This window comes from Falco cherrug, chromosome 7 (genome assembly GCF_023634085.1).
Source record: "Falco cherrug isolate bFalChe1 chromosome 7, bFalChe1.pri, whole genome shotgun sequence".
Classification (NCBI taxonomy): domain Eukaryota; kingdom Metazoa; phylum Chordata; class Aves; order Falconiformes; family Falconidae; genus Falco; species Falco cherrug.
In genome coordinates, this window is record NC_073703.1 from 12,742,335 (window position 1) to 12,765,864 (window position 23,530).

The 23,530-nt window shown below is 47.3% G+C and overlaps 3 protein-coding genes across 5 annotated transcripts in view; all 3 read left to right on the plus strand.

Moving 5' to 3' along the window:
• Window positions 1-7,809, plus strand: part of ABHD17C (abhydrolase domain containing 17C, depalmitoylase) — a 30,531-nt gene extending 22,722 nt beyond the window's left edge. The window contains exons 2-3 of the mRNA XM_005436599.3: window positions 2,283-2,462; window positions 6,294-7,809. Of these exons, the coding sequence (XP_005436656.1) occupies window positions 2,283-2,462; window positions 6,294-6,513 (400 nt within the window). The 3' untranslated portion in view covers window positions 6,514-7,809. The remainder of the gene's footprint in view (window positions 1-2,282; window positions 2,463-6,293) is intronic.
• Window positions 7,810-17,135: 9,326 nt separating this feature from the next.
• Window positions 17,136-23,530, plus strand: part of LOC102047789 (cell surface hyaluronidase-like) — a 50,707-nt gene continuing 44,312 nt past the window's right edge. The window contains exons 1-7 of the mRNA XM_055715878.1: window positions 17,136-17,305; window positions 17,996-18,480; window positions 18,648-19,209; window positions 19,411-19,580; window positions 19,875-20,063; window positions 20,424-20,593; window positions 21,504-21,713. Of these exons, the coding sequence (XP_055571853.1) occupies window positions 17,136-17,305; window positions 17,996-18,480; window positions 18,648-19,209; window positions 19,411-19,580; window positions 19,875-20,063; window positions 20,424-20,593; window positions 21,504-21,713 (1,956 nt within the window). The remainder of the gene's footprint in view (window positions 17,306-17,995; window positions 18,481-18,647; window positions 19,210-19,410; window positions 19,581-19,874; window positions 20,064-20,423; window positions 20,594-21,503; window positions 21,714-23,530) is intronic.
• Window positions 17,577-23,530, plus strand: part of CEMIP (cell migration inducing hyaluronidase 1) — a 114,079-nt gene continuing 108,125 nt past the window's right edge. For 2 of the 3 annotated variants that reach the window (XM_027801610.2, XM_027801611.2), the window contains exon 1: window positions 17,579-17,804. The gene's annotated coding sequence lies outside the window, so the exon portion shown is untranslated. Of the gene's footprint in view, window positions 17,805-23,530 lie in introns of all 3 variants that reach the window. The other variant, XM_027801612.2, reaches the window with a different exon arrangement.

The following is a 23,530-nucleotide window of genomic DNA, read 5'->3' on the forward strand; positions in this document are numbered from 1 at the left end:
ACTGAATACTTGTAGCATTTATTTAGTGGTGAAGGACTACTTAAAATTTAGAGATCTCTGTTTTTTTTAATGATGCTACAGATTCTATCTGACTTTAACTGGCATGCTATGAAATTGAGATGTTTTGTTTCCAGATTTTTTTCTTGCTGTGCAGCAGCAATGTGAGCTTACAACGTGAGCTGTTTTCAGAAACAACATCAAGAGATATGAATCCAAAGCAGATCAATGTTGAAGAAAATTGCCATTCTAAGGCAATTGTCTGTGTTGAAGGAATTATCTTGCTATCCCATGCTGCCTTGTAATCCTGTGATTCTCATTCAAACATCTGTTTTCATATTCTCTTTAGATAGTAAACCTTTTGGAAAGGGGACTTGATATTTATCTTGATACTGGAGTTCAGGATGGTATTGCAAAACCTACCAGCATTAATATCCTTCCATTCCTGTTTAAGTGCCACTTAGAGGATCTTGTTCCAGTCCCATTTCCTTGTATTCCCTGGTGGTCATGCATTTCTGCCCATCTTTAATACGGTGCAACAGCTGGTAGATCAGCAGGTTGGATGCATGTTCCGCCTTCAAAGGTACATATTCCAGCCCTCCCCACCCAGCAGCTGAAATGAAGTCTGTGAGGACAAGACATTGCTCCCAGATCTCGTTAACACGCATACCAAAATCAACTAGGCTCTGCTGTGTGCTGGACTATTTCTAACAGTAAGGGAGAAAAAAAATCCCCAAAAGCTTCACAACATCTCTTTAAAAACATGAGGCCATGGCTGTGGTGATAGACCACCAATGTGAGCTGCTGCTTGGTTACCAGGAGGATAAAATTTTACTCCAGGGAGATATTTTTATACAGTTGCTTATTCATATTACAGTAGATGCCAAAAGCACCCTTATGCTCAGCAGCAGAGAAATATTAAGAAGACTTCAGCTTCTCAGAAGCTACAGTCCAGTCTGATGTTATTTCATTGTAAGAACTGGCAATCCTGACAGCCTGTAGTTGGGTGATTAGTACTGGATTATTCTTACATTGTAATTTTAATTATTAATTGATGATTCTTCCATTGTAGTTTTCTCTCTTTGGCACAAACCCAATCATTTAGCTGCTTGATCGTCAAGTACTGTCCAGGCCTGCCATACGCCTTGCTATCAGCTTGGCAAGGAAGGTGAAACCGCCTGGGTGTACATTGAATATAGCCTAAACTGTAGGTTTTGATTTTCATTGTCATAGCAGTGACAGCAGGACTGTAGACAGTGTAGACTGGCAAAAAGACATGTTCTGCACAAATTTTCTACTAGAAATGTCTTCTCTTGTGCACTTGATTATTCTTTATACAGCTTACTATAGGAAGTGGAGTTATACTCAATTATAAAATATTTACCCAGAAAATTACTATGTAACAGCTTTGATTTCAGCTTTCCTAACAAGTTGTGGTGACCAAATACTATTGCGCTTTTCACTTCTTCCTAGCCACTGTCGCCTCCTCCCGTGCTTCTTCCAAATCCCTTTATATTTTTCCATACTTTAAGTGAAAAATTAATTAGCGTCATCTTCAACTTTTTTTGCAGCTGTGAAACAGCACACAAGCTAGGACAGTCTTATGGATGGGCATACTGGAGAGCAGTCAGGACTTCCAACAAACCCTGAGTTTTATGGAATGATGTGTCTTTATGGTTAAAAATTAAGCTTGAAATATTTTAAACTGGAAAAGAAAAATGAGGAATAATTTATACTGATCAGAAATGGAAAAATGGACAGAACTATCCTGTCAAATATTTATCCTCTTTGTTGTCTTTAGCTATGCTAATAAGGCAGTTTGGTCTTTCTGTTCAAGTTACGTGGGATTAAAGGTGGGCAGAGGAGTACCTGTCTTGTTTAGTAGTGGACAGATTGTTAGCCTCCGGAGTATCTAATTGAAATTCCTGAGAGTGACTCTAGAGAGGCGAGGAGTCTAATTTATGACTTGCTGTGCTGTGGAGTGAAAGATAAGAGGTGTTCGTGAAGATGGTGAAGATTAACAAACTGAGGTTGCGTCTTTGAGGATAGCTCTCTTCAGGCTGGGTAATATTTTGATTATTTACTTTACTGGTCTGCTTTAAAGTTTAGACTTGTAAATTATAAATAGATAGTAAATAGATGCCTCCAATGGGTAGGAGGGATGCTTTTGGTTTTATTTCCCTCTCCTTTAGTTTGTTTGTTTTTTTGCTTTTGTGGTGTGAAATGTGTTGGGTTGTGGTTTTGTTTGGTTGGTTTTATTAAAGGGATGTTTCTTTTCTCTACAGGTATGGTGTTAGTCCTGAGAACATTATTCTGTATGGTCAGAGTATCGGTACTGTCCCTACAGTAGACCTGGCGTCTCGGTACGAGTGTGCAGCAGTAATCCTTCATTCTCCCTTGATGTCTGGATTACGGGTAGCTTTTCCTGACACTAGGAAAACCTATTGCTTTGATGCTTTTCCAAGGTATGTAAAAACGCTGCAAAGAGGGTTGTTACATACTCAACATGCTATTTATGTGTTTAAAAGGGACTAGTTCTCTTAACTTTTCGGGGAACTTTGTTGAATTCTCACCTGCATTTTAAAGCTCAGATAGCACACCTTCTGAATCCAAGCAGAGAATCCCGTATAAGAAACAGGCTGTCAGTCTCAAACTGACACGATAGTCAGCTCAATGAACATAAGTCTAAGTGTCCACAACTAATTTTTTCTGAGTTTTGTGTTATGGGTTGTTAATATCAGAATTCTTATGCTGTCAAGTTTGGTGTAGTAGCTTAACAGCTGATAATACGCTATATAAGTCCTTCAGACTAGTGACTAACAAAACAGTAATTATACGCTTTTAACATTTCAGTCAACCTTTGATTTAGGAGGCAATGTGGTATCATGAAATGGATGTGCTGATTTCAAGCTGCTTATTAAAATATCACTGTAATTTTACCAGATCAGCAGAGAAAAAGGTATAGGTGCTGCTTTTAAAGTGAGAAGACAAGAGAGGGTCAGAGGCTACAGTGTTAGACTGCCGTGGTTCACTTCTCAGCTTGGTTCTGAATTTCACGTATAATCTCAAGGAAACGCATTTCATTTTTCTTTGCCTTTGGTCCTTGTAAGTAAAAACACTACATCTTTGGTATGGTGTCCATATAAAACCACTAAAGATACATGTTCTCCATTAGGGAAGAACAAATAAAAATCTTGGTAAGATCCTAATGTCTGTGAACAAAACAATGTAAGTTACTGTCCCTCATTTGGAAGACTTTGAGCTTGCTTTAAGAAACTGTAGAATATTTTACATACAGAAAGCTATATGCAACTGGTTTCAAGGTAAAACAGTTGCCTTTATAGCCTAGTGCTTCATTTGGCAAGCAATTGCAACAGACCTAGGTGAGAGTATCCAGATATTTGGGAGTAGTAGGGGTCCTGGGAATAGCAGATGTTTTAGGAGTCTTTTAAAACTTCTCATTTGACCCAGTTTAAATTATGGGAGAGTATGAGAAGAGGGGAAGCCAGTCTCCATAGGGCAGTGTATATAGACCTGAGGGATGGTGAGGGGAGGCACAGATAAGAAGCTAAGTGGTCTGTGGAAGGGAGAAGACAGAACAGATTCACTGAATTCCTGTGCAAAGCTTGGCTTGGCTTCAGAAGGTCACGTTTGCCATAAGTGTGGTTGGGAATTTTCATAGCATTTGTTATGTTGATTTTATTTTGGTTACAACAGATTAAAATTAGAAGGTGGGGGAGGCTCTAGATATAAATCTGTATGCCAAAAAGCTAAAAGTAATAGTGACTGAGTTACAGTGACTTTCACAGTATCTGTGTCCAGTCCCCATGTTTAGAATTCTTCCAAACACATTATTAATTAATTAAATTGTTGAAAGTGCAGTCAGAATTTGAAACAGTCGTACTCAGACTCATCACCCTCAAACTTGAAAACCATTATTTACAAATGCTTCTGCAAGAGGGGAAAAAACAGAGCCTTAAGAATAGCTCTGATTACAAAAGTAACAGTGATTAGCTGATATAAGTCGTATCAAATAACAGTTTTAAAAAGAAAAAGTGGGAGGGGGGAACAGTGACAACAGATGTACTGTAGCACATGAGTATTTTGTTCTTACCCTACTGAGCTGTTCATTGCTGTCAGCCTGACTTCACTTGTACTGTAAGCAGTGAAAATAAACAGCAGTGCACTGTTACGAATGTGTGCAGCTCAACTGTCTGTCTTCACAGTGGGAAACAAAATAGTTCTGTGTGCACCTACAGTGAATTACTATTATGTGCATTTTATGTTGGGACTCCATGAGAATTTGGTCTCTGTAGATTTTTCTAGCTCAGAGCGGTATGGCTAAGAATACTAAGTCTAATGTGCAGTTCAAATACTGCCTTATGAGTCGCTGAGTTGGCAGTGGGACACTTTCCAATTTTCTGCAAAATACAAACATTATCTAGCTTAATGGTCTGTGAATATACGTGGAAAAAAGTTTCATTATCTGAGGACTGAAGTGAAAGGGGTTTCCTACGCTAAATGGGAGTTTAGTAACTAGCCGCTAAAATTATGTATAAACATCTCCGCAGCTGTACGTAGCTGACATGTCTGTTACATTGTGGAACTCAGGGACAGACCCTTCATGGGCTTAAGACTTCAGTTTATGTAGCATGTTGATTATAAAGTATTTACATTTGGCTATGATATTAATTTGGGTGTGGAAATTACAGAAAAAAATGTGCGTTATTCTGATGTCTTTCAACTTGAGATATTTTTCTGTATTCGGTATAGTTGCACACAGCTCATTCCAGACAGGAAAAGTGAAATGGGCTGCATTTTAATTTTAAATAATACTTTTCCTCTTTAAATTACATGAAGCTTGTTTTTTGGGGGAGGTATTGAGACTGAAATGTGTTTAGACTTAGCTGTTTACTGGAATACCAATGACTGCAGAATACTAAATGCTGAGATTTATATGCATGAAGTTTAGTGTTTCAGTCTGCATCTTAAATTTTAATTAACTTTATATTTTCATAAAGCAGCTTTAAACCTGTTAAGTCAGTGTATCTTGGCATCTGTATTTTTTAATCATTTTAAGAAGTCTCGATCACTTTGTAAAATCTCTAGTCTTACCAAAATTGCATGCTTTCATGTTCTTCAGGAGCAGGAAAATCCAAACACCTTTTATTAGGTAGCATAAAGAAATAGTCTTGTCCTTCTGTTGAATGAAATATTACTGATACTCATGTTTCCACCCACTTCATCCCATACTCTGCACAATGTCCTGAGCCAATTCCTCCATTTCTTGATGTAAGTGGAGCTGGTAGGAAGCTGAGAGTTCATTAGCACTTGGTGTCTATATACTGATCTGGAATTATTGGCGACTGCCAACATGAAATGGCTGGAAGTAGAAGCTGGTGCCTGCATGAGGGCAGGCAGAGAAAACTGCTGGTTATCACTTTGAAGTTCATGTGCTACCAGTCTACTTCGTAACTAGGGTTTTCAGGGCTGAACTCTCAGGTGTGAAGGTGCCATGTCACTCTTCCCATTCCTCTGAACCCATTTTCCCGTGAGAGGCAGTCACCAGCTACATTGGTCTGCTGAGTGTAGTTGGAACAAAAGGAAAAAAAGTTTATTTAAGGCCCCTCTGCAGTCAGAGCTGGCGAAGAAGTTGATTATGTGAAGTAAAATCCTGTGTGAGTTTCTTTTGATGTGCAGTTAAATATCCTTGTGTTACGTTCTTCTCCCCCCAGTTTTCTCTTTCCTCATTTGAACTAAAACAATCAGGACAAAGAACAGATTGTTTTTCTTTAGCTGAATCTGCCTAATTTGGGGGTTCAAAGACAGGTTCAAACCTCATAAGCTGAAGCTTTTTTAATGAAGTCTTATGACTAGAATGTAGCTAATTAGCTCCTAATCTATTAAATTGGAAGGTGATAATGTGTGATGTGAGGAGTCTGCACTGGCAGCATGTCCCGTAGAATCTTAATTGCTTCTCAGTGGGTTTTGTGATAGACTTGTTGTTTGGGGATTTTTGTTTTCTTTTTGCCAAACTTTATTTGGATGCTGCCTATTCAATCTTCTTGTCGTCAGAACTGGTGGGATGATGGTAGTGGCAGTGCAGGCTCCTGTTTACACGTGTGTTTTGGGAGTGAGCCTTGTTCCGTATTACTGGGCACAATTCCAATGTTTCGCAGCTATTTAAAAAGATGCGGTGGTAACTGGACTGTGTGTCGATAATTAAGCTTGTTTTCTTTAATGGTATGAAAATTAAAGCCCCAAACTGAGCTATGTTTTTCTTTTTCATCCCCCAGCATTGACAAGATATCTAAAGTAACCTCTCCCGTGTTGGTAATCCATGGTACCGAAGATGAGGTAATTGATTTCTCTCACGGCCTGGCCATGTACGAGCGATGTCCACGAGCGGTAGAGCCCCTCTGGGTGGAAGGGGCTGGGCATAATGACATAGAGCTTTATGCACAGTACTTAGAGAGACTAAAACAGTTCATATCTCATGAACTTCCCAACTCCTGAAGAAGCCTACCTGATTTTACCTCAGTTACTGTGAACGGAAGAAATTACCTGGTTTTGCACATGCTTTAACTGGATAGCTGTAATAGCTTTATACTATGAAGAAATACCCTGTCTTTAGGGTGTTCTAATCAAACATCTGATGAAATTTGTCTTTTATATCTGGAAATTACTCTACTAATGCACACAAATACGGTCAACTACTGTAATACCGACAATTTTTAGCTTTGTTGCCCTGAAGGAAGTGGGAATACTAGCTGCTTACGGGGACACTTTTTACCTAGTGCTATAATAATCGAAGATCAGTTTTCTCTGTCTCACTTCAGATTGTTTATGATTCTGTCGTACGAAGACTGGTTTGTTTTTTTCCCCCAGTGTTCTCAGTGTGGAGAACACGTCTGTTATGAGCTACAGCTTGTTCTGAACTATCAGTCATGGGTTCAATCTAAGGGAGTGCTTACTCTGTAAAGTTTCTAGCTGTGGTATTGTAACTGGAAAGTTATTGTGATGAAGTTCCCCCTCTCCTCCCTTCTAGTGTTCTTTTGTTAACTTACTGATCTTCCCGAGTAAATTATTTAAATATACTTTTTCCTGAAAATAAACTACTATATGGGGCTAAACTCTGTAATGACCTCTCCATTACCTGTACAAACATAACTGGAATATTCTTAAAGGAACTAGGGACAAAATTGCTTTGTTTAAAAATAAATGTGTAAATTTACTACTAGAAAACTCATTTTAATATTCAGATGGTCTGAATAATAGCCATAACAGACATTTCCTTCTGTAAAGCATTCCTGTAGACTTTTTAAAAGTACTGTACATATTTGAATTTACATTGTGCATAGATTGTTAATTGGTAGTTTTAATTTAAGTCTAGTTACAATAAACTGCAAAATTCTGGTTTGTATATGATTGAATACATTTTGTTAAAATATGTTTTTATCCCTATATTATTTTGCTATTAAAGTTTTATAAAGTTTCCAGGACAAAAAGAAAATTTACACATTTATGTTTTGATGAATTTATGTAACTAAATTTTCATTGAGCTGATCTTTTTAGTTTAGAAGTAATTTGATTCTTTGACACTGGAATCGCACAGATTATGCATCAGAAATGCAAGACACTTAAAAATTGTTACACTACTAGCATAGGTCTAATTTTTCCAAATTTAAAGGCCTTAAATGTACTGTAAGCCTCAGATTGTTGTATAAATTGATTGCGATTGATTGCAGTTTGTGTCCTGTTGCTAGAATGCAACACAGTGATTGTAATGGAATAAAGGATGCATGGATTAGAGCTTGCTGAATTTTTGAATCTTATTTGGTGCATGATTTTCATATACAAGGGAAGTGTAAAGTACAGATTGCTGTATAGAGTAACTTGAATTTCATTATTTAAATCCTTCCCTTCAAGGAAAATGTCCTAAAGTACAAAGCCACATTTCCATGAAGCTTGGTATGTAAATCAAATGTAAAGAGATTATTTTTACATAGTGTTCAGCTGGTTCTGAGTAATGTAAAATCATGATTCATTGCCTAGAAGAAATGTTTGAACTTAGTTGTCATGAGTCCTTGTAACAGGCCTGCAGTTTTCAGCACTGCAAGTGTCTATTGTTTTTGGTTATTGACTATGCCTCATTACTGTAAAAGGAGAAAAACTGGTGTTTTCACTTGGAGTGGGGGGAAATGAGGACACCCATCCTGTTCCATGTTGTCTGGATCCTTAGAATCTGGATCTGTGCATCTGTTATACAGTTGTGAGTTTTAAATGTCCCAAACAGCAGGGCCCCAGCTGTTCTCTTGGTAACTTTTTCAGCCAGAACTGGCAGGTTTTGCCCACTCATCTCAAGCTTGCCATTTCCTTCCTGTATTTTAAATAAATGTTCAGATAAGTGTCTTTTTAAATTTATTTTGCACCTTCATAAGTCCACAGTGGATTTTCTTCTATTGCCTGTATGTGTTCTTCCTGAGACTAGGTCTGTGGAAACAAAGCTGATGTCTATGGTATAGGTTGTTGAGATAACGTTTGAAAGTGTCAGCCTGTCCTTTTAGTGATTTGAGGAATTTTTACTTAATTAGGCATTGTTTTTTGATACCCACATTGAACTTTGTGTTGCTCTGAAAACTTCAGCCTAGAATGCTGGGTTTTGGTTTTTTCCTTGTGACATCTTGTAGCTACCCTTCTACTGGTACTTTTAACCCTTTTCCCTATAAATTGATTTTTTTTTTTCAATTGCTACTTTTCTAACTCCTGCAGTCATCTCGTGACTTGTCTTTCTGTTTGCTTTGCTTTTTGTCAGTATTCCTCTGTTAATGCAAGCCCCAAATTTGAATTCAGTGTTGTTGTACGTGTCCCATGGTCTCTGCACATGCAGCCCAAGTTCATAGTATCCTTGCTGAATGTGAATTTCAACTTACTATCTTTTATTTGTCTAAATTCCTGCCTGCGTCACTATTTCAGGCATTTCAAAATGCTACTGCTGGTCAGTGTTAGAATTACTAGCTGAAAAAGCCTGTGGCCAAGTCGCGAAACTATATTAAAGATAGTAGATTTCAGGTCCCCATTTCTTTAAAGAGAAAAGGTTAGAACAGAATTTTTAAATGATGGGAAAGGTGATGATGTGAGGTAATGAAGGAGAAACTTTGGGCTGAAAACCAGTCTGCTCCAGCAAACTGCTAATGTTCTCTCATTTAAACATGTAACGTGGGCCTGTACAAGAACTTGTTATGCATATTTTAGAGCTACCAAGGTGTCACTGTGAAGATGGTGCCTGTGTCTGGAGAAATGTTGCAATGGGTCTTCCAAGGGTGTAAGTGATCACTAATGTTTTTTTCTTGATGTGGGTGCTCTGTCCGTTTTTTCTGGATGACTGACTTTGTTAGTATAGGGCAGCCATATATGACTTTATTCAGGAGGGTTACAATGTGGCATATCTGTTTTTGTCAGTAGCTGTCTAGTATTTGGGCTTTGAAAAAGCCAGAAGAAAGTATTTGTTACAGCTTCAAAAGGTAGCATTTTCGAAGGAGTTTATGCAGCCATTTTAAATTTATGTAACTGTTATAAATTTAACTTGTATTCACACGGAGGCCTGTTACCTGTGTCACCTCTACCACATTTTCTTCCTCATTCTTCCATGTAATTCTTGTAAATTGTGGGAGCTTTTCTGTGGGTGGTGACCCTTTAGCTTTCCTGTGTTTACATTTCATATTGTGCACCTCTTTTATAAGATCTGCATCTTGCTTTTTCTAAGTGATGCCAAACACAGAAGTAGAGAAACAATGTACCTTCTTCCTCTGGTTCTTTGTTCAGCGGTAAACCTGAAATTGTTCTCATTTGGAAAATGTTTTCTTCCCTAGGTCTAACCTTGTGATGTCAATTAATGATGTGGTTTAAGTCCATTCAACTTAATTTTCTAGATCCTTCTTTGTGGAATTCGTTGGCCATTTTAGCTCTGAAATGTCTTGTGATGCAGATGTGGTTGCTCTGTTCTGCCAGCACTGGCGGAGGGTAGGGTGGCTCTGGTGGTGGGCACTCCGCTGTTGGCAGTGAGGTCAAGCACGGAAGCCACCTGCGTAGTGTTTATCACTTTCAAAGTCCGGCAGTAATTCTTGGACCAGATGGGCGTGTGAAATTTGAAGCGGGAGGTGGTGTTTCAGCTGTACAATATTTGAGTCTTACAGCTTTGCTGCAATAGTTAAAATTGCAAGAGGCGTCCTTAACAGCAGGAGAGGGAGCAGTGCTGCTTTGACACAGGGTTTAGAGCTTTGTGCCTGCGGTAACCGAAGTAATTTTGCGGAAAAACGTTAGTTTGATATACCTGCTGTACTTACCAAAAAAAAAAAACCAAAAAACCCAACCAAACAAAAAAAAGAAAACCAAACAAAAACCAAACCCAACGAAAGAACCCAAAACAAACAAACCAACCACGCAGACCCCTATGCCTTCAGCGCGTTAGTTGTGAGTTGGCTTCTGGCTCCCGAGCAGGTACCCAGGCGCGCTGTGGGCTCCAGGCCCCCGCGGTGCTCCCCAAGGCCCAGCCCCGGCTCCCCCCGCCTGCGGCCCCCGGGGGCGCTGGGCCCCGGCCGTGCCGCTCCGCCCTGCCCGCCTGGCGGGCCCGGGGCACCCCGCCGTGCCGCGGGGCAGCGCCTCCCGTAACCGGCCCTTGTGCGCGGCCGGGGAGCGGGGCTGGCGGGGCCGGGGCTGCCCGCGCCGGGGGCCGGGGGAGCGATGCCGCCTCGCCGGGTGCAGCCGGGTAAGGAGCCGCTGCGCGGGGGGGCGGGGGGCGGGGAGGGGGCTCAGCCGGGCAAACCCCCCGTCTGTGTTGCAGGTGGCGCCCCGAGGAGCCCCAGCGCCGCCCGGCTGCTCCCGCTGCTGCTGGTGCTGGTGGGCGCCCGGCCCGGGCTGCCGGCGACGAGCGACTACAGTCAGTGGCGACAGGGTGACGGTGTCCCGCGAGTGGGGGGCGGCGGGGGGGAGGGGAAGGCGGTGCCGGGCCGGGGGCCAACCTCAGCCCCGGCCGCTGCTACTTGTACCTCGGCGAGGTGGGGGGCCGGGCTGCGGCGTCCCGGGGCAGGAGGAGGAGGAGGAGGAGGAAGGTGGCTCCAGCCACCCCCGACTGTGTCTGCAGGAACAGCGAAGGGAGCGAAGGGAACGCGCCTCTGGCTTCCAGTCTGGCTGCAAGGCGCAGCAGATGGGATGGTTTTGCTGTGGCTTCCGAGGTGGCTGCAAGCAGCGGCTCTTAATTTATCCTTTAGTTCCTCAGGCCTTTTTTAGTTTTTATGGGCTGCCTTTGAAGACAAGGTATTGATCCAACATTTTGCTTATTCTAAATGACGTTTTACGCAACGGTTTATTCTAGAAAGCTTGCAGACCTAGATGTAGCATTGCTTCCATTTGCGCTCACTCCACAGCAGCGCCACTAGGTGCCATAAGGGGCATGGAGGGATGCTCTGCCCTGAGCCCCTTCCCCCTGGCCCAGGCCAGCAGCAGCAGGGTGTGCAGCCCTCCTCTGCGTGTTGCTGGGGTACTCCTGGAGTCTGGTCCCTGTCCCTCTCCCCCCCAGGGACGCCACACAAGCCATTTGCTCCCCTCTGCATCAGCCCCTCCCTAAGGGGGTGCACTGGCTCATGGATCTCTCAGGGGCCTTGTGAACACGGTTCTTGCAGTGGCTATTGATTGCTCTGAATGAAAGACACAGTAAAGATGCAAAACACTGCCTTCACTACAACGTGTTCCCGAGTTACCCGCTGCCATCTAGTTTTGCAGTTTTGAGTAATACGATGTTATATTTCAGGGATGAATTACAGTACATGTGTGGCTTTGTATGCAAAATTCCAACATAATAATAGAAAACTAATAGGATTACAATATACAAGCAATCCCCTGGACTGTAAGTCACAAGTACTTGAAGTTGATAACCTTAATCTTGAATCAAATGAAAAAAAAAAATAGCTGAGGCTTCTCAAACATGCTGGGCTGGGATCCACCTCTAGGAAACAGAAGAACGTTCTTAAAAATCTTGTTCTCTGCTTAGAAATGAAAGGGAAGGCTGCAGGCACATCCCAGGGCTCCCAGGACGTGACCTCCAGCCTTTAGCAGGGTGCCGTTATGTTAAAACACTATGTTAAACACTTTTGGCAAGATGCAATTAAGTTTTGGGTTCTTTGTCCCTTTTAATTATTAGAGCTTTATTGTGTGTTTGCGGCCCTACTTATCATCAAGTCCCAGCCTACTTATGTTGCATTTTAATTGTTTTATTGATCAGTTCTCAGTGTAAATTGAACCTTTGGGCTCAGCCTAGGTGAAGGAGAGCTGGGTAGGGGCACTACCTGAGAAGCCAATTTAAGCACCAGAGAGTCCCAGTTCTTCCATACTGGTACTAGCTTGTGTGCAGGATGAAGCTAAACCCTGTTACACCAGGCTAATGGCTTTAATCAACAGGCAGAGACCAGGAAGATCACCTAGAAAGTGAAACTGAGCCTTTCATTTAAACCCAACCTATATCTACTGGAAACCTACTAGGGCCTGAGACTGTACCCAAAATGCAAATGGCCCAGCAGAAGTATATAAGTTTCCTTTCCTGGTCATGTATGAAAAAGGCTTTTATAGTCTTTAATAGGAATTGTTATTTTTCTTACCATTTTTCAGAAAATTTATATGGAATAGTACATACTCTTTTGGTGATTGGGGTCTTTTTTTAGGAATCTGTGTACTCCGGAGCATATGTACCAATGACAAAGATAGTTTTCATAAGCATTACAGTAACATTAGTTTAAATAAAAAAATTATAAATAACAGTTATTATGTTATAGTACCTAAAACCCTATCTATGGCACATCTATTGATTTGGCCTGTCAAAACATTGTTTGTCAGAGTGGTGTAGCAATCTGCACTGTATCCAGGGCTATAACACTGATAAATGTAGAGATATATTTACGGTTGTTTTAAAGAAACGTTCCCACTGGGGTTCTTTGCCGTTTAATAGGTTTTACTGTATTTACGATTATTTCAGAACATAGCCTGAATCCCAACAGTTCTTTGTGGGATGCGGATTATGAAAGACTGTTGTTGCACAGTAAGAAGAGCCTTTCCGGGACCATGGGCTCTTACAAACCCTCCAGCCTGTTCAGGAGCAGCTCTCTCCTGGGTCACCAGGGAAGGAGAAGTTTGCTAAGTCAGAACCTGAGCCAGAAACCACAAGAAAAGCAGCTGTCCTGCGACATGCTCCTTACACTTTCCAGATATATTTTAGTGGATACCTTTGGACCTAGCTTGGCCTGGAACCTCTTTCGGTTTTATAACTGTGATCAAGAAGTCAACCTGCCCAAAATTCCTCTCAGTCCTCTCAAGGTGGCCCAGCACAAGGTGAAGCCATTCTTGCTACACAGGGTGCTTCGGCTTCTCAGGAATATGGGAGTCTTGTCTGAAGTTCAGCAGTCCAAGGCCTTCTCTCTGCTCAAGAAGCAAATACTTAAACCAAGGACAACACTGTTAAAGCCCGAAGAGGAACTAAGTGGTAAGTATGTGGTGTTGGTATCTCAAATGCTTTGTGGTGCTGGCTGAGTGGAGCTGTGGGGCCAGGTTCCGTGCTGCCAAGGCTAGGGGCGGCCATCTCTGGGTGCAATCCGGTACATGGTGGCCCTGTGTCGCCCCAGGAGCCAGCACTCAGCGTTCAGGCTGAGCTAGAGCCGGGGCTCAGGGTGCTTAGCCCTAAGCAGGGGGTCTGTGATGAGGCAGGTGGAACACGGTCGCTGTCTGCAGAAGAGGAGATGCTAGACAAAGGCTGGTATGGTGTGCGGAGGGCAGCAGCTGCACATGGGCCACTGTGAGGAGGCAGGCTGTAGGGGTCAATACAGGCACTAAAAGCAGCGTTGTGGTAGTGTGGTGCATGGCTCGGTGGGGCTGCGGGGTCCACAGCAGCCCCTGAGCGCAGCTCTAATGCGAGCTCCCCAGGGCCTGGCCGTGCCAGCGCTTCCAGGTCCCACCAGGAGCTGCTGTGCCCTGCTCCCGTGCTTCCAGCTGCGGGTTGCCTGTGGAAACAGAGCTACGCTGTACTGAAAAAGAAAAAAATAATTTTAAAGAAAAACAACAACAAAAAAAATCAATCAAACAAAAAATCATACAAGATCTGCGGCTGGGAAGAGGAAAAAAAATAGGTGTATAAAAAATTTATTTATTAATTAGTATAATGTAGGAGCTAATGGCTCGCGGTCCCTGTTTCTGGGAGGTGCAGACAGGTTTGCCCAGATCGGGGAGAGGGGGCGGATGGCGCGGGCAGGCAGGGCAGGCAGGGCAGCGCGGGGCTGGCAGCGAGCGGGCAGGCAGGGCAGTGGGCGGGCTGGGCAGGCGGGGCAGACGCCGCGGAGCGGGCAGCGGGCAGGCGGGGTGGGCAGGGCAGGGCAGGCGGGGCAGGGCAGGGCAGGCGGGGCAGGCAGCGCAGGGCGGGCAGCGCAGGGCGGGCAGGCGGGGCGGGCAGGGCAGGCAGGCGGGGCGGGCAGCGCAGGGCAGGCAGGCGGGGCAGGCAGCGCAGGGCAGGCAGCGGAGGGCGGGCAGGGCAGGCAGCGGCTGTGCAAGGGCGACGCCGCCCGGCCGGCCGCGGTGCCGCAGGGGCAGGGCGGGCCCCGCCGGGCGCTGCCCGTTTCCCCCGTCGAGGAGCGGCGGAGCGGACGCGGGGCTTCGGGGGCAGCCCGGGCTGAGCTGGCCCCGGTTTTCCAGCGGTGCCTCCGGTTCCCGGCCCCGTGGGAATGGGGTGTCACTCAGGGGATGCTGACTCCGCTTCTCCTTCCTCTCCCGAAGTAGTAAGAAGGAAACGGGAAACCGCCCAGTGAGGGAGTATGCCCGGGAAAGGTGCTTACCCAGCAGAAGCCATCCTCTCTGGCTGGTGTGCGAGATCTGTATCCGTGAGAAGGGGGGTGCGCCCTACCAGGCAGCTCGCCCACCGCTGACTCACCCAGCGCAGCTTTATTTTCCACCATCGCCTTATAACGGAACCTCGCCAGCCATCGATACTTGTTACTGAATGTGATGGTCGCATTTGTAGGCAAAACGTCACGGTTGGGGCAACACGCCGAGGCACCATGTGGTCGAGGTTGCCCCATACCTGGCAGCCCGTTACAGAAAATGGCCTGGTTTTGTTCGTCAGAATGGTAAACTTCCTTTATAACCACCAGCAGCACTCCGAGGAGGGTTTGGGTTGCTTGTTTTTGCAAGGAGGAGTTACACTGGCCGCATGCTTGAGGCAGGGAGTGTTCCTCGTGATTGCCCGCTTGCAGGCATAAAGGCACTGGGGAAGGTCCCGGGGCTGTGTGCTGTGACAGCGCTGGGTGTGCGCTTTGCACCGCTGCTGCTGCAAAACCAAAATTGTCTTGAAATTAGGAAAGAGTGAAAGGAAAACAGTTTAGCTCCCGAGCACCAAACTGCAGGCAGCAATAGGCGCATCTGTGTTTTCCTTAAAAAAGAGAGGAATCTTTAGAAAGCCAGGATGCTGTGTCTAGTCTCATTTACACTGAACTTTTCTTCCTCAGGCCACTAAAAACTTAATGCAGGGGGAAATGGTGCTGAAATCATTTACCAGAAAGTAATTCCTTCAGAAAAAGAATCGGGCTGGTTTATTTCTGTGGATTTTGAAGCTACAGAGGGAAAATGGCTTTGAAGGATTTAAACAGCGTTTGTGCTGTAAAAATTTGGGGTTCTTGTTCAGGAAAACCCCTACCTAAACTGGAGTGGCTTTGGCTTTGCTGGTCATTTCATGAGGCCTGCACAAAGCTTAGCGCTAACCAAAGCCTGTTTTATATTCGTTTCCACTATTACTATGTTAGATTAATCGTTGTTACCTTTTATTTAGATTGTAGGTCCACAAAATCTTTTGCACCAAGCAAATATTTTGAAAAATTATGTATGAGATTTCTAGGGCCCCAGCAGGTTTAGAATTAAGGTTGGAGTCCTCTTCTACCTGAAATTCTGCACTTCTGGAGTCACTGAATTCAGAGAATTGGGTGTGTTTTAAGACAAAATACTCATATTTGTCTTGTCTTGCCTGAAACTTCCACCGGCAGATAAATCTTTCTCCAAAAAATATTTGAGCATAGTTTCCTGTACCTTTGATAATAGCTCTGCTTTCCCATGACCTGCATTCATATATGTCATATTCAGATAAGAAGGAGGCACAATGCTGACTAATGCTGCTTTTTTGGAAGGAAAATGACAAAAGCTATTTGAGACAGGAATAGAAGTGCCAGCACTAAATGATAGATGAACAGCTGGTATCAAAGGTGGCAGCTCTAATGTTTCGCTGTATTTATGGAGCATTGAAATGAAGGAATGATATTGGGATTTGTTTCTCTAGGCTGGATGTTTATCTTCAGATACAGCAATTCTCTGGGTCCCAGGACGGGGTGTAAGAGAGCGGATGGGTTTTGTTTCACACAAGCGAGCCTGGTTCCCTCTCCAGAGCTGTTGTCTGGAGCATGGGGCATGGCCGTGCCCCTCACCCACCCCCCTGCTTCCAGTCTGTTCCCATATTTTGTCTGACAGCACTTGCTCCTTATTAACATGACTATAGCCTCTTTGTGTCCTCCGTCAGAAGAAATCCTGCACTGGAATAAATTTCAGAGGTGACAGATTGGAACAGTTTGACCAGATGATGGTACACAAATGTCTCTGAGATCGGCAGCACCTGTGGCTTTGCACCTCTTTGGCTTTGGCCCTGGGCAGGAGCGGTGGTTGGCACTGTTGCCTGCCCGCTTTTGGCTTGTCCTCTCTGGATGTTGGGTGCTGCAGAGGGGATAATGGATTATGTGTAGACTCTGAGAGGGAGAAGGTGGTGGCCGCAGTAAGCAGTTACCTGCCTGTATGTGTAAATGAAGCTCAGTTGTGCTGCATTTTAGAGCCTATAACACGGTGTTCTGGTTCATGGAAAACAAGCCAGTGTGTGATGGTGCTTCCCTAGGCAGTGCTGCATGCACTGAGACAGGAGTCCAGACAGGAACCTGTGAAAGCTGGGAACACAGTCCCAGGCCACACGGCTAAAAGTACGTGGCTTCTTTTGAGGCTGTATCGTGTCAGAGCACCTTCTAAGGCTTTTCCTCTTTCACTGCAGGCTCTGACTGCAGGTTGATTTGGTCATGGGAGGCAGAGTGGCCGATATCTCTCCGCTGGCCCACTGTCAGGGGAACTTTTGCAGCCGCCGGGTTGCAGTGTTCTCCATAGACCTGCCAGATGCGGGAAAGCACGGGGCAAAACACCCCCACGGGAAAGTGCCCGAGGGCTCAGCTGCCTCCCACGAAGGGCCAAGGCAAGCCAAGCCCCGGTGACCACATCGGGTCACCCCCCTGCCCTTCCCGGGCGAGGCTGCTGGTGCCCCAGCCGCAGGCTTTGCATGGGGCTTCGGAGCCCAGATGGGCCAGCACAGAGCCCCCCCGGGCTGACACCCCGCTCCCCGGGGAGCCCTGCGGGGCGCCCGCAGCCCCCAGGCGCTCGGAGCTTTGCGTGCGGGTAGCGGGGCTGCCCCGGCCCCGGGCATCTGGGCGCCGTCGCAGATATACGTCCAGGCTGGAGGGATCGTCCCCGGCTGGGAGGAGCCAGCAGCTCCGCTGCTGTAAACAGTGCGGGCACCGCCAGCGGTTGGGAGATGGATATAAATAGGGAGGCAGAGGGGAGGCAGCCGGAGCGGAGGAGCGGGAGCTGCCTGCGCCTGCCTGCCCCTGCCCTGCCGCCCCAGCCGGGGTGCCCAGCAGCCCGGGCCGGCAGTCCCGAGAGGCGGTGCGCAAAGTTTGCGGCTCGGCGCGGCCGGGGTAAGTAAGCGGTGTCTGCAGCCGGCGTTGGGAACCCGCCGGTGCTTCTCGTCCATCTGCCGCTGGGGTTTTCGGCTCGCCGGCTCTGTTCGTACTGCTGTTGTTTGTGGTTGCCTCGCCGTGTCCGGGCTTGTATGGAGCTGGGAAGGGGGGAGGAATTTCTGTTTTCGGGCTGACTACGTTAAGTGAAGGGGGGGGGGTGGGGAAATAAGAAGGAAAAGAAGCGCCGAAACACATCTAAAGGAAAATGTGCCTGTGCGCCGGCTCCGTGCAAAGCCGCGGCGAAGGAGCCGGCTCCGCGCACGTGTTGCGGGCGGCAGGTACCGGCTGCGGGAGCGCCGGCCGCGGGGAGCCCCCGGGGGGCCACAGCTCCTGCTGCCCTTCGCGCCGGACCCGGCGCCGGTCCCGGTGCCTCCGCGGGACGCGTCGGGGAGCAGCGAGCGGCGGCAGCGCATCAGGTCAGTACCGCGCCCCCTCCCGCCCCTCCCGCCCCCCCGCCGCCGCCGCCGCCGCTGCCGCCGCCCGTCTCTTGCAGGGCCCTGCCCGGAGGCCGACCCGCACCTCGCCCCGTGGCGACCCGGCTCCGACACCAGCCGCACCGCCGTGGTGGGCCGGGGGGCGGCCCTGCGCCTCGAGAGCTCCGCCGCCTTCCACTCTCTAGTCATTCGCGACGGAGGTAAGCGGGGCTGCCCGCCCCCTCGGGCCTGCCGGCTGCTGCCGGAGCCCGGGCGCTGCGGGGCCGGGGTGGGGGGAGTGGGGGGGCGCTGGACCTGCCGGCGGGTGGCACCTCCCGCCCCCGGCGGAGCGCGCCCCCAGCCCCGCTCCTCTCCCCTTGCCCACCAGGGAGGCTGGTGTTCGCCGACCGCCCCCACGGGCCGCCCATCACGCTGCGGGCCCGCTACATCCTCATCCACGACGGCGGGGAGCTGCACATCGGCTCGGAGCGCTGCCCCTACGGCTCGCGGGCCACCATCTCACTGTACGGGCGAGCCGCCGAGGGGGCGGCCGTGGAGGGCTTCGGGCAGAAGTTCGTGGGCGTGGGTCGCGGCGGCGTCCTGGAGCTGCACGGCCGGCGGCCCCGCTCCTGGACCCTGCTGGACAGAACGCTGCACCCCGGCGGGCTCCGCCACGGCCCCTACTCCTCCGAGAAGCGGTGGGGCAGCCGCGGGCTCAACCTCCGCGTCCTGGACGGCGGCACGGCGCGGGTGCTGGCGGCGGGGCGCTTCGACACCCACCTGCGGCCCGGCGAGTGCCGGCGGCTGCGCGCCTTCCTGGCCCTGCAGGCCCCCGGCAGCGTGGTGGCGGCCGCCGTGGGGGACTCGGCCGCCCGCAGCCTCACGCCGGCGACGCGGCTGCTGCTGCGGGACCGCCTGGGCAGCCGGCACATCGCCCGCCTGGGCCACAGGTGAGGCGGGCGGCGGGCGGGGGGGCGGCCCGGCCACCATGGACAGCTCCGCGCCGCCGCTGCCCGCGGCTGGGCCCGCCCGAGGGGCGCGACCGCGGCTGCGGGGGTGGGGGGGGGAACCCCGGGCTCCCTGCCCGCCCCAGCTCCGGGGGATGGCGGGTCCGCGGGGTCACTCGCCTGCTCCGTCCCGCTCTCCTGCAGGCAGCCCTGGGCGCTGGTGGGCATCCTGGGCGGGGACCAGCTCGCCACCGCGGAGGACAGACGGGAGTACCGCGGGAGCGGGACGACGGGCTTAGCCGTAGCCCAGCGGGATTTCCTCACCTACGATGGCACCCGCTTTACTGTGACCGCCTTCAGTGGATGGATAAAAGGTTTAGTCTTCCCTGACAATCACTTCTCTTCTGTTGCTTTGCTCTTCTCTGGCTGCCGTGAATCCCAACAACGGTAATAACGCCACAGCCTCTTGCTCATGTGGATGGTGGCCCAGCTAACAGCAACGCTCCCACAAAGTCACGTTTTAGTAGCCTATGAAGAGATGACACTGACGTATTTAACAGCTAGAGCACTTCTATCACACGCCGAGCCATCTAGATAAAAATTAAATTGGTATGCTCTTTTACAGATATCATACAATTATCAAAATAGTTGATTGCTTCATTTTCCAGGGGTGCCTCATAATGGATTTAAAGTGGAAGTGTCCAAAGGAATAATTCTTCATTTGGTGGATGAGGTTACAAGTTGGTTACCTGGCGACCGGATCGTCGTTGCCAGCACAGATTACTCTATGCACCAGGCTGAAGAGTTTAATCTCCTTCCTTGCCCTGAATGTAAAAGCAATCAAGTGAAAATTGATGGTATGAGATATTTTTATCGAGCTACTCCTTTGTGGTAAATATTTACATTGACTTGTCTTTTACATTCTACGTCTACTTGTCTTTTTAGCTAGTTTTTGTCCCATAAACACATGGGCACATACGAGAGCTGAAAGCCCCAATATTATATTGGGACTTGAAAGTTTGACCAGAGGCAGCAGTGGCAGCAATTGTTTTTAGAAGACAGAGGAAGCGCTGGTCTCCTCTGGGACCAGATGCTAACAACTGGGCATGGCCCCAGGCTTGGTGATGCCTTAAATGAAAGGTGTGCGCTTGCTTAGAAAAATGTGATAATGAAGATGCTGTGCTCACCCTGACTAAAAAGGTCTCTGATTTTCACAGGCAGCCCACTTTATCTTCACATTGGAGAAGTCATAGATGGTGTCGATATGAGGGCAGAGGTTGGTCTTCTGACTAGAAATATACTTATTCAAGGAGAAATGGAAGACTCCTGTTATGGACAAAATCAATGCCAGTTTTTCTCCTTCGATACATTTGGAGGACATATTAAAGTAAGTTGGTTTTAATGCATGTGCCTGCAGGTGGCTCAGAGCAGGTTGTTTCAGAGAGTTCCTCTCCTGGTCTGTAAACAAGCAAATATAATGCATGAAACTACCGTTGTGTCCTGGGTGGGGTGTGAGCGTGTGTGTGTGTGTGTGTGTGTGTGAAGTATACTTGTCTATGAAGGAGGGAAAAGTTCACTGGCCTGTTTTGCAAAACTAGATTTGCAACAAGTCTGTCCCATTTTCTTCACTGTGTATGCAAAAGCATACCCTTCCTCGGGCTAGAGGGGATTCTTCAGCGGCATCGCTGTCAGTGGGAACAATGGGAAGTTGCATGGTACACGAGGTGTCGCTGAAGAACTTGTGCTTCCCGCAGAGCAAACCTGCTCCCTTCATGACTCAGGGAAGCTCTGAATCTCGCCCTGTTGTGCTTTGCCTCCTCTTGGTTGTCCCATGTGTTGCTGGTGGAGGTGCAAAGTCTTTCTGTTGCAGGGGCTTTGTGTGAAATTACTCCTCTACCTGTTGGTGGAATCCGAGAAGCTGTGCAGGTCTGACCTAAAATCACTTGACAGAGAATAGTTACCAGGAAATAGACCCTGGTGGTAAATGCTACCCCTGTCTGTACCTTGTCTGTAGCTGTGTCACACACTACTGTTGCTAAACACCATCCATGCTGCCTGGCAGCTGTTCCTTGGCAGCCCCATGCCCAGAGGTGCGCAGCTGCTGGCACACTGCTCTGCAGGTGCTGTGCTGCTCTGAGTCAGAGCAGGGAGCTGACATCTCCTTCGGGGATCAGGCTCAGGTTTGTTCTGCAAACATATTGCCTAATGAGAGAGAAGGGGGTAAAAAAAGAAGTGGTTTTCCTTTTGCGTGTGTTTATATTTTAATGCCTTACTTGGATCTACGTTTGTCTCAACAGATCCTAAGGAATTTTAGCTCTGTTCACATGTCAGGAGTGGAATTAAAAAATATGGGGCAGCAAATCCTGGGCAGTTACCCTGTGCATTTCCACTTGGCCGAGGATGTGGATGAGAGAGGAGGGTATGAACGCCCAACGTACCTTGATAACCTGGCTATCCACCACTGCTTCTCTAGGTGTGTTGCCATACATGGAACTCATGGCCTTCTGGTAGGAGACATATTTTATTAGTACAAAGTTCATTTCTTTGCTTAGGCACTGCTAAACAGTAAAAGCCAAGTGTGTTGCAAAGAGAAATCAGAATATTGAAATGAGGTATCTTTTCCCCGAGAAACATCCCAACTTGTCAGCTTCACTTGAGCGGTGTTCAGGTTAGGGCTGTTGCTCTTTGCAATAAATTTCAGGTTCTTAGTACTGCCTGCTTAGTATTATTAAAGGTGTGATCAGATATAGTGCAATCTTTGCCATGGTTATTCTGGGCAGTTTGTGGTAGTAAGAACTTTCATTCAAAATCAAAATGATGGACTTTAAGTGGACCTGAGTGAAGCAACGGACTTCTCATTTGCAAAGGAGGTAAAAAAGACAGGGATTGTTTGAGTCAGGGCACTGTGGCACTGTGAAGTATATCAAACAATATTCGCATGACAAAGAGAATGAAATATGAGAGGGACAGATCCCAACGGCTTGTCAGTGCCAGGAAAGCCCTCAGGAACTTGTCTTTGACCTGGATCCTCACAAGGGCATTGTGCAGAGGAACTTAAAAAAAAAAAAGAAAAATAAAACAACCACAAAAAAGACATACGTGTCCCAGCTGGAAAAGACAGATTCCCGCTCCAGTCCTGACACGCGCAGTTGCTGTGTGCTCTGCAGGACCTGGAATGGTGTTTTGGTGTCTGTGGGCATTTCCTCATTCACCTGGTGTGTACTCAGGCAGAGACACTCCCTGAACTATCTACAACCTCCCGTGTTCTTCCTGACAACTTTTTCTCAACCCTGGACATAAAGCTGTGTAAGACATAACATAGATGCACTCTGGTGGGACCCTTGTGTGAAAGAGTCCCCCCAAGGGAATGTATTCATGGAAATGCAATGCTGGACTTGTACAACTGGGAGCACTTTTCATGTATCCTAAACTGGATTTGTATTGTCCAGATCACTCAAAATTATTGATACCCTTCTCATGTACGTGATTTACTCTGGCTGTAGAGCCTGCTTTTGTGTACAGAGCCCTTAGGTGGCAGGAGACTTGCCCAATGTGTGGATGTAGTTTAACTCACTTTCTCCTCCTGTTGGTATTAAACCTCTGGAATTGGAGGAACCTGCCTGGGATGAAAAAATAAGCCTTATACTAATATTGGCCCTGTAAAGAATGGTGTATAGTCTTGCTCTTTATCAGAAGCAAGGTTGTCAGGGGTTTATCTGGATGTTTGGGATGCGATGGTTGTGAAATCAAGAATCCAAGCGTGAGATCCATTTCCATCGCATGTGACTGCTGAGGGCTTTGAGTCCAGAAATCAGTGAATAGATTAGTAGGTTAAATATGCGATTCTGTGGAAGAATCGTGTGGTTTCAATAGTTTCAGTCATTAAGATAAAGAGTAATTAAAATTGAATAAAAAGCCTGGCTTTAAAATAAATTAAAATAATTTGCAGTTCCAGAGAAGAGCACATGTATCAGAGCAAAGCAGTTAAATAACGTAGACGGGTACCTGTTTCAGCATCAGACTATGAAACTTCACCCCTTGAGGCAGAGTAAACCAGATAGGTGGGTTTTCCCCCCTCCTGTCTTGAGCGTTTAGAGGATGTAATTTTAGAAGTACGTTCACGGAGCGCTGTGGTTTGTATGCCGTGTATAGGTCATGCAGCACCGTCTGCCAGCCCCTTCTCCCACCTGCCGCTCCCGTGTGCCAGGGCTGTGTGACTACGCCAGCCCGCGGCAGCGGTGCCCCCGGTTGGGTTACTGGGGGCGGCTGGGCAGCAGGCTGCGACATGCCTCTGGCTGCCCTGGCACGCATCAGGTGTACGCAG